The sequence below is a fragment of the Macaca thibetana genome, chromosome 17 (assembly GCF_024542745.1).
Source record: "Macaca thibetana thibetana isolate TM-01 chromosome 17, ASM2454274v1, whole genome shotgun sequence".
Classification (NCBI taxonomy): Eukaryota; Metazoa; Chordata; class Mammalia; order Primates; family Cercopithecidae; genus Macaca; species Macaca thibetana.
In genome coordinates this window covers 11,318,923-11,336,571 of record NC_065594.1, presented here as the reverse complement: position 1 = coordinate 11,336,571, position 17,649 = coordinate 11,318,923, and the positions used below count along the sequence as shown (strand labels likewise).

Below are 17,649 nucleotides of genomic sequence, written 5' to 3'. Positions count from 1 at the left end.
TACAGTATAGTCTGTTTCTAGGCTGGACTCAGGAATTCTCTGAAGTACTGTTCATTCTTTATCTTCTTTTCAATCTCTTTCATAACAGTCCCCAAAGGGGCTCCCAGTAGATTTTCATACTTGGCCCATGCTTACAGGGTATGAACGCTCAACTTGGAAAAGACCATCAAGACCTCCAGTCCAACCTCCACATTTTGCAGATGAGGAAACAATGCTCCATGTGGGAAAGGGACTTGTCTAATATCAGGTCCATAATCAGAGTTGGAGCTGGGACAAGAAACACTGCGTTAGGATTCAGAACTCCTTTCATTGTCCAAACCCAGCCTTCTAAAGCAAGCCTATCCAGAGTTAATTCTCTAATATAGAACCCCTTTACCAATGGAATGTAGAATCATCAGGGCCTGGCACAGTAGATGCCCAGGATACCTGTGGTGTACACAAGTGATCCAGAGTCCTTCCCTAAGCCTGCTGGGTTGCTCGGTCTTTCCATATAGGGGATGCTCTAAGATCCATTTGCATGTATGCTTTACCCTTGAGAATACCCCCTAAAGATAACAGATATGAGTATCTGCTCTTACCTGACTACAAAATGTGGAATGAACAGTACAATGAAAGGGCTCTAGGGCGGGCAGAACCAGGATCAGTGAGAGGCAGGAAAGAGACATAGCAAGTAAAATGGAAAAAGAGGTTGGGTTTGGGCCTGGGCCAGGGGAAAAAGGAGGACTGATTGTTCTTTAGGAGAGGAAGGAAGGCAACTGGATTACAGATCAGAAGGGGGAGGAAGAAAGATGTACATGTTACAGTGAGTCATTTTCTTAAAACAAAACAAAAGCAAGGCAAAATAGAAGTGTATATGAATTAGAGCTTTATCTCGAGTTAACATCTGTTCACTTGTTCAGTGTGTAAATACATATATAAAAAATATATATTATACTTCGACTCTAGAATTAATAGGGAAAATTACCAGGAATGGTAAAAATATATTAGGGAAATAAGATATCTCATGTCTTTGGAGGAATTGCTGGTAAATACTGAGTTTGAGATGTTGATCCATATCTGCTTTTTAAAACTACAGTGCTGCCAACGAGGCTGGCCACTGGTTCCTGGTCTAGGTTATTAGTGTACATACATTTAATCCATTAGAGAACGGATGAATTCTTATTAAAATACCTTTTATTTTCTCTAATATCATAGATATATCAAACATTGCAGAAATGCAACTTATGTGAAAAACAGGGATAGCTCTTCAGAAATGGGACTTGACTTTTCCTTGATAGGATGAGATCTATTACTTAGGTATTACTTTTATTTTTTTCTTTTTTTTGAGACCGAGTCTCGCTCTGTTGCCCAGGCTGGAGTGCAGTGGTGTGATCTCAGCCACCTGCAACCTCCACCTCCTGGGTTCAAGCAATTCTCTGCCTCAACCTCCTGAGTAGCTGGGATTATAGGCACCCGCCACCAAGCCCAGTTAATTTTTTTGTATTTTTAGTAGAGACAGGGTTTTACCATCTTAGCCAGGCTGGTCTTGAACTCCTGACCTCGTGATCCACCCACCTCGGCCTCCCAAAGTGCTGAGATTACAGGTGTGAGCCAAAGCGCCTGGCCTTAAGTAGTACTTTCTATGAGAAATCTATATGTTTTTAGCATTCAAAATAGAAAAGTGGAGAAAATGACCATATTGACATTGACAAATATCAAATGCTAATAACTTCACATATACTTTGTTATGTTTTTTCTACGAAATTTAATTTCATAATCTTAGAATTTTAACTTAGACAACTTTTCTTTCTGGGCTTTTTTTTTTCTTTCGGCTAAAAAAGAACTCTGCTAATTCCAAGAATCCTGATTGTAGTACCTTTGCAACGAAGCAATTTTAGAAATAATTACTATTTAAGCTTCAATATTTTTAGGTAATTATAATTTGGTGATTGCCCTTGGTTTAAAGCACATAGATTTTCCTAGATTTCTGATCTATTTTTACTATACTATCAGAGAATATAGAATAGCCAATATTATATTTTTCCATTAGAAGTGTCGGAAGGAATATACTTTTATAAATTTTTTTTCAATTTTATTTTTTCTTTTGAACTTGCACAACTGTAACCAAACTCATGATAGAGAGTGCTTGACTCTATCTTAACAGCAATTGATTATTTTGGTATTTCTACTAAAAGGAAACACAGTTCTATACTGATGGGCATAGATGTGGGCAAAGCATGCAAGTGGATGGTTTTCAGGACATTTTAATAAAATAAACTTTAAATGAAATATACACTGTTAGATTTTTTTAAATTAAGAAAATTACATCTATTAGTTACTTTTCTCCTCACAGACTCTGGAGAGAAGAGTTTTGTGCGAATCTGGCATAAGACTGTGATCGACATTAAAAATTCTGATAGTATGCCAAAAGGCAAGCACTGAATCAATGTACAAATTGTATAATTGTTTCCTACATAGGAAAAAATTTCCCCAAATACGTGCATACACCCACACCTCACTTAGTATATTGTTTTATAAAATTCATGACAACGACCAGCAGTTTCCCAGTCACAGCGATCTCAGACATACACCACTGGTTTTGCCATCCACCAGCAGTGTTCATGCAAAATGTCTCATTTTAGAAAGACCTCAAATCAAGTCTTTCAGCCAAGAAGAAGATGGCTGCTCAAGTTTGTGGGGGTAAAACAACTTCAAAACATAGGCTCAGGTGTACAAACTTCTATTATTTTAAAAAAGAGAGAAAGAGAAAGATAAAGATAGTCTTTCTACTTGAGACCCCTTAAGAATTCTCAGAAAATTTGAAGTGTTTTTTTTTTTATAAAGTGTTTTAAGGGAAGTATAAATCATCATTGTTAAAATCTCTTCACCTTTGAACCCTCAGAAATCTGCAGATTATTCATATCAGGCAAGGAAGCATCAAAGCTGGACATTCTGGTGTTAAAGGAATGAGGGTCTGCAGGGGTCGAGTCACAGGCTGTGGTGAGCAGCTCCATGGGATTTGTCTCTTCAGAGGGGGAGAGAGTCATGATCTGTTTAAAATACAAAGGAAATTAAACATAGTGTGAAGTTCTCTTTCTTTAAAAGCTCCAATTCTCTAGTTGTTGGTTAATATGTCTTAATTTTTAAACTTCCACATTTCACCATTTTTGGACCTTAAACATAGCAGTTAGTAATCTAGGCATTTTCAGATACTCACATCAAAACGTCTGTCATATCTCCACACTTTAGAGATCTGGGGAATTTTTAACAAGATTCCAGAATCATAAAAGTATTTGTGAAAAATCTAGGCCTTAACAGATCTGGTGGCTTTCAGGGTGAATCACATGGACCCCAGTCTTGGTTTCCATCTGCAACCTACAGAGAAGACTTTGCCAGTTAGAACCCATTAGACACCACCTGACAGTTCCGATTTTAGTTCAGCAGCTGTGGAAAGTTTCCTTGGCTGCAACTGGAAACTAGACTCCTGCATTAGTTACAAAAAATAAGCCTCCCAATTCCTAGAGTGGGAGAGCTGCTACTTACTAGGTCTGAGTGCTCCAGGATCTGGCTGGCTGTGAGGTCCTCCTCCTCAGATGACTCATCGGAGTCCTCATGGTTCATTTTATTCAGGCTGGGAGTGCTTCCTGACAGTTGGCGCTCCTCCAGAATCTGCATATCACACTTGTCCAGGCTGTCCAGAGAACGTCTGCGCACTCCCCAGTTGAAATTGTCCATACTCTCACCCTGAAATCACACCATCAGCCAGTTTTTTTTTATGCCAAAATCCTCTTGCACTCACATGTTCACACATTCAATTAGTCACAGCTTAGGAACAAATATGGTCATTATTAACTCTCAGGCCCTCATCTACTTTGGTATCAAAACTCTTGTTTACCCGATGTGAAAAGGAGTAAAAGCACACTATTTTCATGTAAACTCATGTGAAGTCATAGGTAGAAGTGATGACATACTTTTCTTTGGCGTGGTGGGTAATAATTACATTTTTTTAAAAGTTGATTTTGGTAAACACTACCAATGATCTGTTTTCAAAAATCTGTAGGAAAGAGACTATTAGTATGAAAACTTCAAAAGAGGTGTCACCCACTCCCACCACCCTGAGGTCAGCCCCTGTTTAGTACTGTTTTCAGAAGGAGAAAAATGTAGGAGCTATGCTTGTAGCACATTCCAGAATCCTTTGGGTATTTAGTGGAAGAGCATTAGGTAAACATTCCAGCCTATTTCTGCCACAGCGGTTTTCACAGACACAATGCAGAGTTAAAGACTATCAGAGCAGCTGGGCAAAGTCTGATGGATCATGCACTATGCAGAGGCCAGAGCGGCAATACCTTAACTTTTGCTTTAGGTTATTCTTTAAATAATTGTCGCAGTGTAGAAAATTGTTAATTTCCTGGACTCAGTACCAATTATTATTATTATTATTATTATTATTATTATTACTTGAGATGGAGTCTCGCACTGTCGCCTGGGCTGGAGAGCAACAGCACCATCTCGGCTCACTGTAACCTCCACCTCCCAGGTTCACACCATTCTCCTGCCTCAGCCTCCTGAGTAGCTGGGATTACAGGCACGTGCCACCACACCCGGATAATTTTCTGTATTTTTAGTAGAGACAGTTTCACTGTGTTGGCCAAACTGGTCTTGATTACCCGACCTCGTGATCCACTCACCCTGGCCTCCCAAAGTGCTGGGATTACAGGCGTGAGCCACCGCACCCGGCCTATTACTGTTTTTTTTTTCTTCTTTTGAGACAGTCTTGCTGTCGCCCAGGCTGGAGTGGTGCAGTGGCGTAATCTCAGCTCGCTGCAACCTCCACCTTCCAGGTTCCACGCGAGGCTAATTTTTTGTATTTTTAGTAGAGACTGGGTTTTTGCCATGTTGCCAGGCTGGTCTCGAACTCCTGACCTTAAGCGATCCACCGGCCTTGGCCTCCCAATGTGCTGAGATTACAGGCGTGAGCCACTGCACCTGGCCTCGAATAATAATGTTGATTTGTATATTTTGAATTACTGAGAACTAGCTTAAGTGGCCATGTAAGTGTTAAAGAAAGCTTTTAGTTGCATTCAGACTTTCTCTACAAACCATCAGTTATTAAACAAGTGTATTTGATAACATAACTTTTCTTTTTTCTAGAAATGGATTTGGGTTTTATTTTTCTCTCTGTTAAGACAGAAATAAAGGAAGAAAAATATTACTCAGCTGACTGAGCAAATTTTAACCTAAACAAATGATCTGGCAAAATCTAGCACAGAACCTTTTCATTTACTGGTAATTTGAAACACTGCCGAATAGTTCATTGAAATAAAATAAAACAACTTTTTCTGATGAGAGCTCAGTGAACAACATACTATGAGAGATGTGAGTTCCTGTTAAACTTATGAGCATTATCATTTATTGATTTCCCTCTGTTTTAAGGGTCGTGTCTGTCTCCTAGTGAAACAAGCTTGCCATTCTCACAGATTTGTCATATAACAGAGGTGTAGCTTTTCCAAAGTCTGCTTGGGCTATTCATGGTAGAAGGCAAGAGGTACAAATCCTAAGCACAATCTGGATAAGATATAGAAATTATCATTATTCATCCTCACATATGATATTTATGATTGCTCTTAGGGCTGTTTGATTATAAAAGAGAATGCAGACTCAGAATATTGTTTCTAACATCCAGTATCTGCTGTGCTAAATTACCACCACATAATTTTTCCTTTTTTTCTGATGGAAAATGGCTAACTGTTATACTGGGATTTTAAAAATAGCCATTGCAGTGAGAAAATAAAAAAAATATATATGAAAGAGGCAAAAGTTCTGGGAAGAAAAAGGAAAACCCAATGTGTAAAGAGAGGAAAAAAATACAGAAAAATCAGAATACTAACTATACGGAGTAAAAAGAGAAGAATGTGAAAATTATAGGGAAAAATATACAAACACAAATTCACAAAACTGACTCTCTTGTGCCAAATGACTGGAAGGGTTGGATGAACTATCTTAGGCTGCGATTCTGGAGGTCTCCCACACTGCACCTGAGACAGAACCACGAGCTTGTAGAGGAATACAGGCATCCAGGTGGGAGAACACTACACCAGGCACAGGTCACTGCTAGTGCTGGTTTGGTGGCAGCTCTGGTGAAGACCTGAACCAATCAGGTGTGAAAATAGGAAGGCAGGGAAAGCTGTTCTTGCAGGAATAAGGTTTGGCTGTCTTGCTGGAGGATGTAGCATCTCCATTAGAGGTAAGGGTGTTGAAATGGTTCCCCTGGTGGTGGCTGAGAGGTTGAGATGGAACAGTGTTGCAGTCTGGCCCTGGTTAAAGTCCATGGTGATTAAAACTCAACCAGGCTTTCTCAGCATGGCCCTAGTTGGGAGACCCACCCTCCAACCCTCCTCTCCCTCAAACGTCAGATTTGTATTTTATGTTACATACAAAGTGAAAAGTCAAAACAGTTTCCTACGTGTGAGAAAATGCAGAGGATGGCTAGTCCAGATGAACGCTCTGTATATGTCAGTTATCAAACTTAAAAACCACTCAGAATTTATACTGAGATGGGAAAGTATTAATGATTAAACATTCTAGAAATGTTAGAAGTACTATTTTTTGACACATATTTTTTCATATTGGAACTCTGTCAAACAAGAATTATTGTTGAAGAAATTTGGGTACACTGTGGTCAAAATATACTCTCCCAAATGTTCTACTTAGAGTAAGTCTGATATACCTAGATAGAGACTGATCATAGGCCACTTTGTCCAGGATGATCCCAGTTTTAATGCCTACTGTTTGGGCATAAATATTATTAGTACCCCCTTTTACTCTCAAAAGGGCCCTGGTTCAGATGAAAAGTTATCTAGTCATTACATACAGATAGAGATAGCCTTTAATTCCTGGGGGGAAAAAGATTCAATTGAAAGTATATATGGTATATGGTTAGATGCAAATTGTTAATTTCACTTTTTTTTTCTGAGACAGAGTCTTGCTCTGTTGCCCAGGCTGGAATGCAGTGGTGTAATCTTGGCTCACTACAACCTCTGCCTCTTGGGTTCAAGGGATTCTCCTGCCTCAGCCTCCTGAGTAGCTGGGATTATAGGTGTGCACCTCCAGGCGTGGCTAAATTTTGTATTTTTAGTAGAGACAGGGTTTTGCCATGTTGGCTAGGCTGGTCTTGAACTCCTGACCTCAAGTGATCTGGCACCTCGGCCTCCCAAAATGCCGGGATTACAGGTGGGAGCCTTCACACCCGCCGATTTCAGTTTTAATACAAGAATTTAACAATAAAACCCATCCAGTTGTGCAATCACTTAATGAGAAATAATAGGATTGCCATAGATCAGATTTGAAAACTCTACTTCTCTGAGTTATAATCATGCAACTTTCAGAACTAGGCATATAAAAGTTTTAAAAATGTATTTACATTTTAGAAAACATTTCCATACTAGAGCAGCCAAGAAAAATACCTCTTATATCACACACCTAAATGGAAATATGCACGCAAATAAGCATATATATTCTGGAAGGGAGGAAAAAAGCAATTATGTTGTTATAAATCTGCAAAGATGCAAAACATCTACTAGCATAATTGAATTAAAAACAGCATCATCTTACCTGAAGTTCCTGGGTAGCAGATTTAATGAACAGAAAAACAAACAAAAGGTCTATTTACAATGATTATATTAAAGATACTCAAGAACATTTCTCTTAGTGTTAACACAACATTAACTAACAGTGCTAACAATATACACTTCAGTAGGTGCACCTTAAAAAAAAAGGTAAATATACACTAACTGCGAAGAGAAAAATCAACATGAAACATCAGAAATTCCAAATCCCTTAGCTGTGGATGACAGAGCTGGGACAACAAATCATCACTACAATTTCTGAAATAACTTTCTACCTCTGTGACAATTTTGGTCTCCTCAACACTTTTTTTTTTGAATACCTAAATATGTATTTGTGAAAAAACTGTTAAATGTTATGGGAACACGAATGAGAGTCATCAACTGGAAATAAAGGTGGCATCACCTGAGCCTTTTCACAAAGCTAAAAGTGTTTGTGATCATGATGCTTACTGCTGATGTGCAATTAATGGCAAAGACACAACACCTTTTAAAGATTTTAAGAAGTTCAAGGGCAAACTCTTGTAGATATCACTTAGTAAATTCTGAGACCAATGAAAAGGAACAGATATGACAAAATGACTTGTCTTTCTTTTTTTTGACAACCGTGTTTTGATCTAAAAGCCAAGTACGCCTAATTTTATCAGATGAGGATATACTAAAATTATTCACCAATGACAATACAAGGAGACTAACATTTGCAATGCCAACTATATGCCTGACACTTTGCTAGACATTATACATAGGTTATTTTATTTAATCCTCATGTCAGCTCTAGAGGCAGGTAGAGGTTGAGTATGCCTTATTCAAAATGCTTGGGACCAGAGTTATTTTGGATTTCAGATTTTTAAAAAATTCTGAAATATTTGCACGTACATAATGAGATATCTTGGGGATGGGACCTAAGTCTAAACATGAAATTTGTTTATGTTTCACATACATCTTAAATACATAGCCTGAAGATAATTTTATACAATTTTAAAATAATTTTGTTCATGAAACAAAGTTTTGACTGCATTTTGACTATGACCTGTAATGTAAGGTCAGTTGTAGAATCTTTCACTTGTGATGTTGTGTTAGCGTTCAAAAAGTTTAGAATTTTGGAGGATTTCAGATTTTGAATTTTCAGATGAGGATTGCTCAACTTGTATTCTTATACCCACATAATAGACAAAGAAGTGGAAGCAAGAGGAATTGCATCCATGCTTAAGTCATACAGCTAAGGTCAGTGGCAGAGGTGAAATTCAAACCTGGAGCTGTTGGACTCTGAAGTCCAGGCATCTTCACTCTTCTACTCCAAGAATGCTAGAATCCCTTACTGTGATTTTATTGGGAAGTAACAAAACATTCTCAAATGCCTTATTTTATTTGGATAAAATGTACACTCTCAGCCCCATGAATTTATTCTTCTAATTATTATTATTATTATTATTTTTGGACATGGGGTCTGACTCAGTCACCCAGTATGAGTGCAGTGGTGCAATCATGGCTTACTGCAGCCTGACCTCCTGGGCTCAAGCCATCCTCCCACCTCAGCCTCCTGAGTAGCTGGGACCACATGCATGTGCTATCACACCCGGCTAATTTTTCATTTTTTGTAGAGACAGGGTCTTGCTATGTTGCCCAGGCTGGTCTTAAACCCCTGGACACAAGTGATCCTCTAGCCTCAGCCTCCAAGAGTGCTGGGATTACAGGTGTCAGCCACTGTGCCTGGCCAGTTTCTTATAAAATCTTAACAATGAAAGGTAAAATAATCACTGTGATTTTTTAGTTATTGCAGTCTAGGACAATAAAGAGAAGACTAGAAAAAAGGTGTAGTATTCCTTACTTCTTGTCCCTGAAAAACATTAGTATAATATTTATTTTTAAGTAATAGGCATCTCATATTTTTCCTTCCTTTATTTTGATAGAAACTAAATTGATGAGCTGTTCTGAAATTGTGTCGGATGCCTTCGCTTTACATCATTCCTGCTAGGTCGTTTCACATAACATTTTTCTGTGGCTGAGACAGGAAATGATCCCTCTCTTGCTTCATCTGTTTTTTCCCTCCCTTGTGTAACTTCCAGAGGGAAACAGGTGTCCAAGCTTGAATTTTAACCGAAGAGCAAACATTAGGTCAGCTGTCAGATCAGGGAGCTGATCTTCTGACACTAGCTGAACTCTGAGCTCTGGCTCAGAGACATTTTTGAAAGTATTCAAAACAGTTGTATTTTGCTTTAGACTTTTAAAACAACCCTCACTGCATTCAGCGAATGCTTTCTCTATCATTTATTATGGATCATAAAAACCTGCAATACTTTTTATTGGTTCTTAAGCAATTCAAGGTGAAAATTAAGCTGGCAGTTATTTTAAGGATGCATTATAGCAGTGCCTTTATGCTGCTTAAGGACTGGGTCTGCTAAACTTGTTCTCCAGGGAAAGAATTGGTGAACACCTTCTTTATTCTGAGGACACAGTTCTCTCCTGCTGGGACAGACATCCAGGGTTATCAGTGGACCAGGAAGGACAAAAGCAAAGGGCTCTTTGGCTTCAATTAGACATAAGCGGGTTGGTCAGTAATAAAATCCTTTAGGGAAGGTAAGAAGCTACTTGAAGCATTTTTTCCCACAAATCTGTAGTTAAGTAAGGAGGTGCCTACCTAATGCAGGAAATCCTAAACTTGGGATCTGGGCCTGTCTTCTCAGTTGTAAGACTAGCAGACAGCTGTTTGGGAAATCTGGTGCAGTTAAACATGAGCTGACAACACCATGAGCCAGGTTCCGAACCAGGCACCTTTACGTCATCCAATCTCACTTAAGTGAACTGAGTTTTGATCCCAAGAGGCAAAAGACTGCCTCTCAGGTGAAACATGCCTCTAAGTTACTGAAATGAAGGTGACCGAGAGGTGATGCTCCTCCTCTCCATACCTGTTTTCAAAAACATGATTCATAGCTGAAAGTATCTTATGATCATGATTATCATCCAAAATAAACGAATCTGCATTTGCCCACTGAGACTTGAATTCGGCTATTCCAGTGTCTAGAACACCAGCCACCGACCTAAGCAGAGCGAAGAGCTCTCTCCTGTGCGTTGTATTTTGTTTCCAGTTCTAATGATTTCATCAAGCACAAAAATGTGGGATCCCTCAGGCTCTGGTCTCCTGCTGGAGCAGGCAAGCTTTGAAGGAATGGAATTAGAGAAACTTCACATTAGAAATGACTAAATGCTTAGTATATTTTACTCAGGTACCAGTGAATAGGCTCAGAACTGAAATGCTTTTTGTGATTTTTTTTTTTAAAGTCCAGCTTGGGACTACACACACACATACAGGCTTTGTGTGGTCATTAAAACTCAGGTCTTTGCCACTTAGAAATAACTTGGCAGCATTTGCCGTGGGCTCAGACAGGAAGGGTGTGGTAACTTTTGCCAAAGTTTAGCTGCTGTACTTTGAATACGTTGATTCAAAATAAAGTTTACAACTTTCCAATTAAAGATCTTGGTACAGAATCTCATTATTTAGCAGGTAAAAAGAACAGTTTCATTAGTCAAGGAAAAGGGTGCGGGGATTATTTGTACAGAGGATACACCGTACCTCTCCATCCTCCAGCTCCACATCTAGGAAGTCGAAGTCTCTGAAGACTCTGAACTGCTGCTCGCTGTTTGTGTCATCCATGTTCTCTTGCTCCCGGGCGCCGTCCTCAGAAGACACCAAGCTTGTCTGGTGCTCAAGCAGATCCAGATCTCCACACGATGAAAAAATCACCTGCGAATCAAGAGTTCTCTCCTGAGAAACGTTCTCCCTTTGGTGGTTTGTGCTACGAAAAATTGTAATTGGCTCTTCATAGCACTGTATTTCCAGTACACACCTAATTCCTTCAGTGGGTATTTTTAGAATGTTCTTTTATTATTTATGTTGGACAGGTGCCTTCAGATTAAACTCGTGGCAAAGACGCAAGTTCATGCACCAGGAAAATGTTCAAGAATCACATCGTTGCTTCTTAATGGATGAAGACTGTATACTACCTGTGTGTGTGTGTGTGTGTGTGTGTGTGTGTAAACTGGAGCAGCCAGGAAAAAATTCCACTGTTTCTAAACTGATTAGGGTTAGAAATTATACACATTTACACACATATATCAAATACATATAAATAATATTTTAAGGACTGATACTAAGATACGTTATTGTAGAATGGACTGTGAGAACAAAGGATTTAACCCTTTTAGAGATAAACCAGCAATTGATTAGAAATAAAAAACAGAAGCCAAAAATTACAATACTTGTCCACAGAAGAGTAGGCGAGTAACCAAGCCCATAACTTATACTTAAATTCCTCTCCTGTACATTTAAACAAAATAAAACATTTTTTACTACTAAAATCTTTAGTATGTTAATGTTTTAAAATTAACTTCTATGTTTAGGTTCTTTTCCCTGAGCCATTTTTGTAGAGCTTGGTATATAATAAACTGTAAATGAGAGTAAATGTTTTGCTATCCAGCCTCTACTGAACATAGATTGATATTAAAGAAAACTAATAGTATTCTTTGTATAACCATTATCATGTCTTAGTTGTCCTTGAAAAGTAGGCAAAATCATTTATAAGAATTTAAATACAATACACATCTCTCAAAAGTAAAAAGAGTGAATGGATTTCAAGTGTACTTTCTTCCTCTAGTGTTTAAGAATAGTATATAATGCAAATGATATCCTCTCATAATAGCACCTGACACAGAGTTTTACACAGGGATTGCAAATGGGTATGTGAGATAAAGAGCCCTGAGGACTAGTCAACTAGTCAGTGAGAGACGAGACATGAGATTTCTGATTTCCTCAGCTGAAGGCTGTTTTTCCTAGTTAGTGCTGCTTCTCTTATTTGTAATGTACTCCAGGTAAATATTTCTAGCTGAAAAGGTCTTAGCACAGGGCAGACAGTATGAGTCTGAAAGAGAAAGTGCCAACCACAATGGCAATTACAAGTAGGCCTTATTGGCAGTGCTGCATTGCAGAGGCAAAACATACTTGTGTCTCTTCCCTGTGGGCTAGGAGGCTCTATCTGCCTCTGCTACTGTCCCCTCTGTCCTAAATACTGTCACAGGAGCAGCAGAAAAACCACTGATCAACACCACCAAAAAAGTGACTAAAATGGAGGCCCAGCTTAGCTGATGGCTGGCTGGCGTGCTTTCCCAGACGATAAGAAATATCACTTTGTACTTTAGCAAGTATTTATGAGCCTCTAATATTTCACCTGCTCATGAACTATGTGAGTGGATCCATTTTGAAATTTAAAAATAGCTCCACCAAGAAATGTGTTTACTAATTCTTTAGTTGAGAAATTATTCAGTTTGCTATGTCTTTTTCATAAATATAAATATTCTGTGATACAGGTGAAACAAAAATACCTGGTGAAACCAGCACATCTATTGTTTTTGTTATACTCCCATACACAATTCAAATTTTTCTAAATTTTATAAAAGCTTCCAAAGTTTACTTATAATACTTCAATCGTCCATTCATTCAAAAGCTTGATGGCATGATTTTTATTTTTAGTTTTTTTATTGTAACATCAGTGGAAGTTTATATGCAAAGAAACATATTATTTTCATCTTTATTGTATGTGGGTAAGATAAGGACATCAGAGTAAGAAGTGTGTGTACAGAGAGTAAAATTATATCCAAGAGGTATGAGCATATATGCCATACATGGTCATCAGTAGAGATTATCATTTATGTTCTAAGAAAGTTTGGGCATATTTATTAAAAAATCCAAGAAATTAAAAAAATGAAAAGCAACAGTATTCACAGACAAACGAGTGAACAGCCAATAAGATCTTTCATTGTTTCTGAACTTAGTGTGATTAAAAATCATGGTGTGGGGAGAAATAGTCCAGGGGTTTGCTCAAGACAGTGGCTATCATACTTGTCATTCACAGTTGAATCCTCTAAATTATATGACCAAAGGCAAAAACAGACCAATGAAAAAGGAGACATGACACGAAAATAACTATGATACATGACAGAACTTACTGATGGATTTTTGCTCAATCCTACTTCTTGGCCACACAGAGAAAGGACATGCACCAACTTCTCTTTTGTTCTCTTCTGGAAAAGAAACACAAGCAGGTTTCATTATGGGGTCCTGTGAGCAAATCTGCTCTAATTTTCTAGCCACTAGCCATACAGGGCAATAGCACTTGACATATAGACAGAACTGAGATGTCAAACACACAAAGGTATGAAACAAGAACATAAATAGCAATTAAAACGTGTAAAATATTGAAACCATGTGGAAATAATATTTCAAATATAGTAGGTTAGGTAACATTTATTACTAAAATTAATTTGGCCTGTTTTTCCTTTTTTTTTTTTAAAGGTAACTGTTAGACAATGTAAAATGAAGCTCACATTATGTTTCTGCTGGACAGTGGTGATCTAAATTATCCCAAGGGGTGTATATGTGTGTGTATGTGAAAATCAATCCCTAGGTTCCTCAAGGAGATCTATCACTTCCTTTGATCATCTTTTCTTATGATGTTAAACTTTCAGTACTAGCAAGGCTTTCCTTACACTTTATTAAGTTACAGCATAAGTCTCTTTTTTCCAAATAGAAGAATACTTTCTGTAGAAAGAAAAAATTCATTCGTTTTAAGCTATATCAAATCTTTCTTAGTTTCTTCTTCCTAAAGTTAAACAGATTCAGTTCCTTTCCTTCATAAACCTATTTTCCAGCCCCTTAACCATAGGGATTCTTCTATAAACCATCACATTTTTCCAGTGACAGAAAACCCAGGTCTCAGAATGATTGGTGAGTTGAGAATTTTTAAAGCAATCTTCCTAATCTCTTTAAAATGATTCTCCCCCCTTTAATCTGATTTACAGTTTGTTATGTGGAAACTGCTAGGAGGCCAATGCCACTCTTAGATTTTTCTTCTTACCGGAACTCAATTCACTGCATCCTTCTTTCCAAATTATAGAGGGGACAGACACTCAATATGGTATCTGCTCAAGGTCAGAGACAGGAGGACTTTGAGGCTGAGGGATGGCAGAAGACTCGCTAAACGATTTTCCTAAGTCTTAGTGGTCATTTTACAATTCTGGGAAGGAATCAATGTAGAGGGACACATTGGGCTGTATATTTTTCTTCTCTCTTCCAGTGAAGTTTTCAGCTGAACACTCACGGAGAAACTGCTCTGTTGCAGCCAGCACTATGCTACATGTTCCATTCCCCAACCTTCAAGAGAGAAGGTGAGTCCTCCCGGGCACCCACGTTGTCCCTCCCAGCACCCACTTCACCTTTTTCTGGTAACACTGTCTCTCTTTTTATCTCGGAAAGGCTCCATTCCCACTAAGTGAGGCAATGCCTCCCGCAGATGCCCTGCAAGACTCTTTCTAGAATTGCTATGGATGTCAAAAGAGGAAAGGCCTCTATCGCTCTGAAGTCATCAGAGCCAAAGATCATGTAAACCTGGAGCTGCCAGAGGTCATCTGGGCCTCCCATAGAAAAGTCCTGCCCGAGAATGAAGTCAATGGAGGGGAAAACAAGGGCCAAGATGTTGGGAAGGGAAGGTGGGGACAGTGAGAAGGAGAGAGTCTAAGAATCCAGTTTCTGACATTTGTGTACTAGGAGCCAACTGTGCTGGAGGCCAAGATGAGTAAGTTAGTAAGTTCCTTTAACACATAAGGTAATTTTTCAGTGGGTTTCTGTAACAAGTCAACAGAAGACCCCTGAATAATGCAGAAGTTTTACTTGACAGGAAGCCCAAGGGCATCTCCGCTATGCTGTGATGACAGAACTACAGAGAATCTGGCAGCAGTACCCCTGCCCCTCTGCCATCTGGATGGCTCAGACTGTGCACAGACACTATGGTTGAGGTGCCTGTTCTGTGGACAGCAGACAGGGTGGTCTTTGGGTGTGCAGCCCTATCAGCCCTTTGGGAGTCCAAGTGCTCTAGAACTGGTTGGGAGAACTAAGGATGTGTTGTTTGGACTCATTTAGGAGAGTGGCAGAATTTCTTTAAATGTCTGAAGGGCTGCCATGTCAAAGAGACCAGATTTTATTTTCTAAGTCTTGAGAGAACTAGAACCAATGGATAGAAGCAACAAAGAGTCAGACTTCAGCTCAAGGTAATGAACTGTTCAAACAGAAAACGGGTTCCTTGGAATGCCACAAGACCCCATCCCTGGAAGTGCTGAGACCTATATGGGCAAGCTTGCGATGGTGAAAGGGGGAATCCCTTATGACACAGCCATATGGACTCAACAGGTCCCTAAAGTCCCTCCCAGGGCTGTGGGTCTAGGATTGCATACCTGAGAATACTGGGGCCTTTTCCAGCTCACAGGAACAAGGACGTTGGAGTTGGAGCCTGAGGAAGTGGAAGATGTGCTCCGGGTGACGGCCATGGCCCTGGGCTTCCCATCACGCCCAGAAGAATTCTGGAGCTCATCATACCGCCTCCCGATGATTGGAGTCTTGAAAAGAAGACAAAAGCACATTCTTCTGTCTCAATAGTTTTGTGATATATGAAACCCTTCTCCCCAGAAGCAACCAAGAGCTGCTTATTTGATTAAAAAGAAGATTAGAGAAGTTCAGTGTTACAAGTGGGCTCATTTTCTCAACATTCAAGCATACATTATGAATCAGTTTGCATCTTCAACATTTTCTCCCCTCTTTAGCGGCAGAAAAATGCAACTGCTTGTTCTTTAATATGCTTTAGAAGCCACTGATAAAGAGAAGCAAAATATGCAGGAAACCAAATAGTCAGTTTTCGATTGTTTAAACTTGAAAAAAATTCTTACAGTTAGAACAAGAGACCAAAATTCCTTTCCCTCTCCCAACTTTTAGTCATTAGTCTTTATATACTCTCAATTATTTAAAAATGTATTTAACTTATTTATTTCTTTTCAGTTATTCAAATGACTGAGGTCTGGGCCAGGTACTTGGGCAGCACTTGGGAAATTTCACTTCCCGAGAGCTCCAGAGTGTGGTGGCTGCATAGGCAGCAATTCACAAACTTGAGCTCTGAGCAGGTCTCCTCCGCAGACACCAGCTGATGGGTGTGACCTTGGCAGCGGCAGAAACTGTCAATTTTACACCCGGCTCCTGAGACCCATCATTCTGGAGCAGTTCTGGGTCTCTGGGGCATGCTGCTAACTGGCTGCATGTTTTTTTGTACCTCTTTGGAACACAACAAACTCAATTCGCAGAGTAAAAATAGCTTTCCCCCAAGGCAGGTTAAAAAAAATGTGAAAATGGACCAAGATTAAATTGAAACTTTAATATTTACATATTAAGCATAGATGCAGGTGTCACAATGGCAGCAAATAGTATCTCATCCTGAATACTGAAATGATGAAAGGTCAGTGAGGACCACTGCATAAAAAACCCAACTTGGATATGACCTATATAATAGTGCAAGTAAGTTCCATATAAGCACACCAGGTTTCTTTCTCTGTCTCTTTTTTTAAAATATACTCTAAGTTCTAGGATACACGTGCAGAACGTGCAGGTTTGTTACATAGGTATACATGTGCCATGGTGGTTTGCTGCACCCATCAACCCATCATCTACATTAGGTATTTCTCCTAATGCTATCCCTCCCCTTGTTCCCCATCCCCCTGATAGGCTTTGGTGTGCGATGCTCCCCTCCCTGTGTCCATGTGTTCTCATTGTTCAACTCCTACTTATGAGTGAGAACATGCAGCGTTTGACACCAGGTTTATTTCTTAGTGAACTTATTCATTCAGCAGAGTTTGGAAATATTTACTAGTGATCTCCTATGCACCAGATGTTGTACCGGGCCCTAGTTATAAACAGGAACAGAGTACTGTTTCTGCTTTGGGGGTTCATGAGTCATGGGGTAAGAGATGTGAAAGCAAAGTTATTTTATACCTTAGACTTCAATATAAGCCTCCCAAATGTCTGTTCATGGACTACCAGGTAAACATGACCACTTCCTGTCCTTTCTTTTCTTCCTGACTCCTTAGCTTGGGTCCCTAGTCTCTTGCTCCTCCCTCTCCCTCCCCTGCCCCCTTGAAGGCAAGAATTTAGTTTTACTTGTTTAAAAGATAGTGTGGA

General features: G+C 39.2%; 1 protein-coding gene across 3 annotated transcripts in view; it reads right to left on the bottom strand.

Annotated features, from left to right (window-relative positions):
• The window catches only part of FRY (FRY microtubule binding protein), a 272,666-nt gene that overhangs the window by 34,119 nt on the left and 220,898 nt on the right, over positions 1–17,649 (bottom strand). For all 3 annotated transcript variants that reach the window (XM_050766803.1, XM_050766805.1, XM_050766804.1), the window contains exons 49-53: positions 15,882–16,043; positions 13,602–13,676; positions 11,173–11,343; positions 3,523–3,723; positions 2,868–3,029 (exon numbers count right to left, since the gene is read on the bottom strand). In XM_050766803.1, the coding sequence (XP_050622760.1) occupies positions 2,868–3,029; positions 3,523–3,723; positions 11,173–11,343; positions 13,602–13,676; positions 15,882–16,043 (771 nt within the window). The remainder of the gene's footprint in view (positions 1–2,867; positions 3,030–3,522; positions 3,724–11,172; positions 11,344–13,601; positions 13,677–15,881; positions 16,044–17,649) is intronic.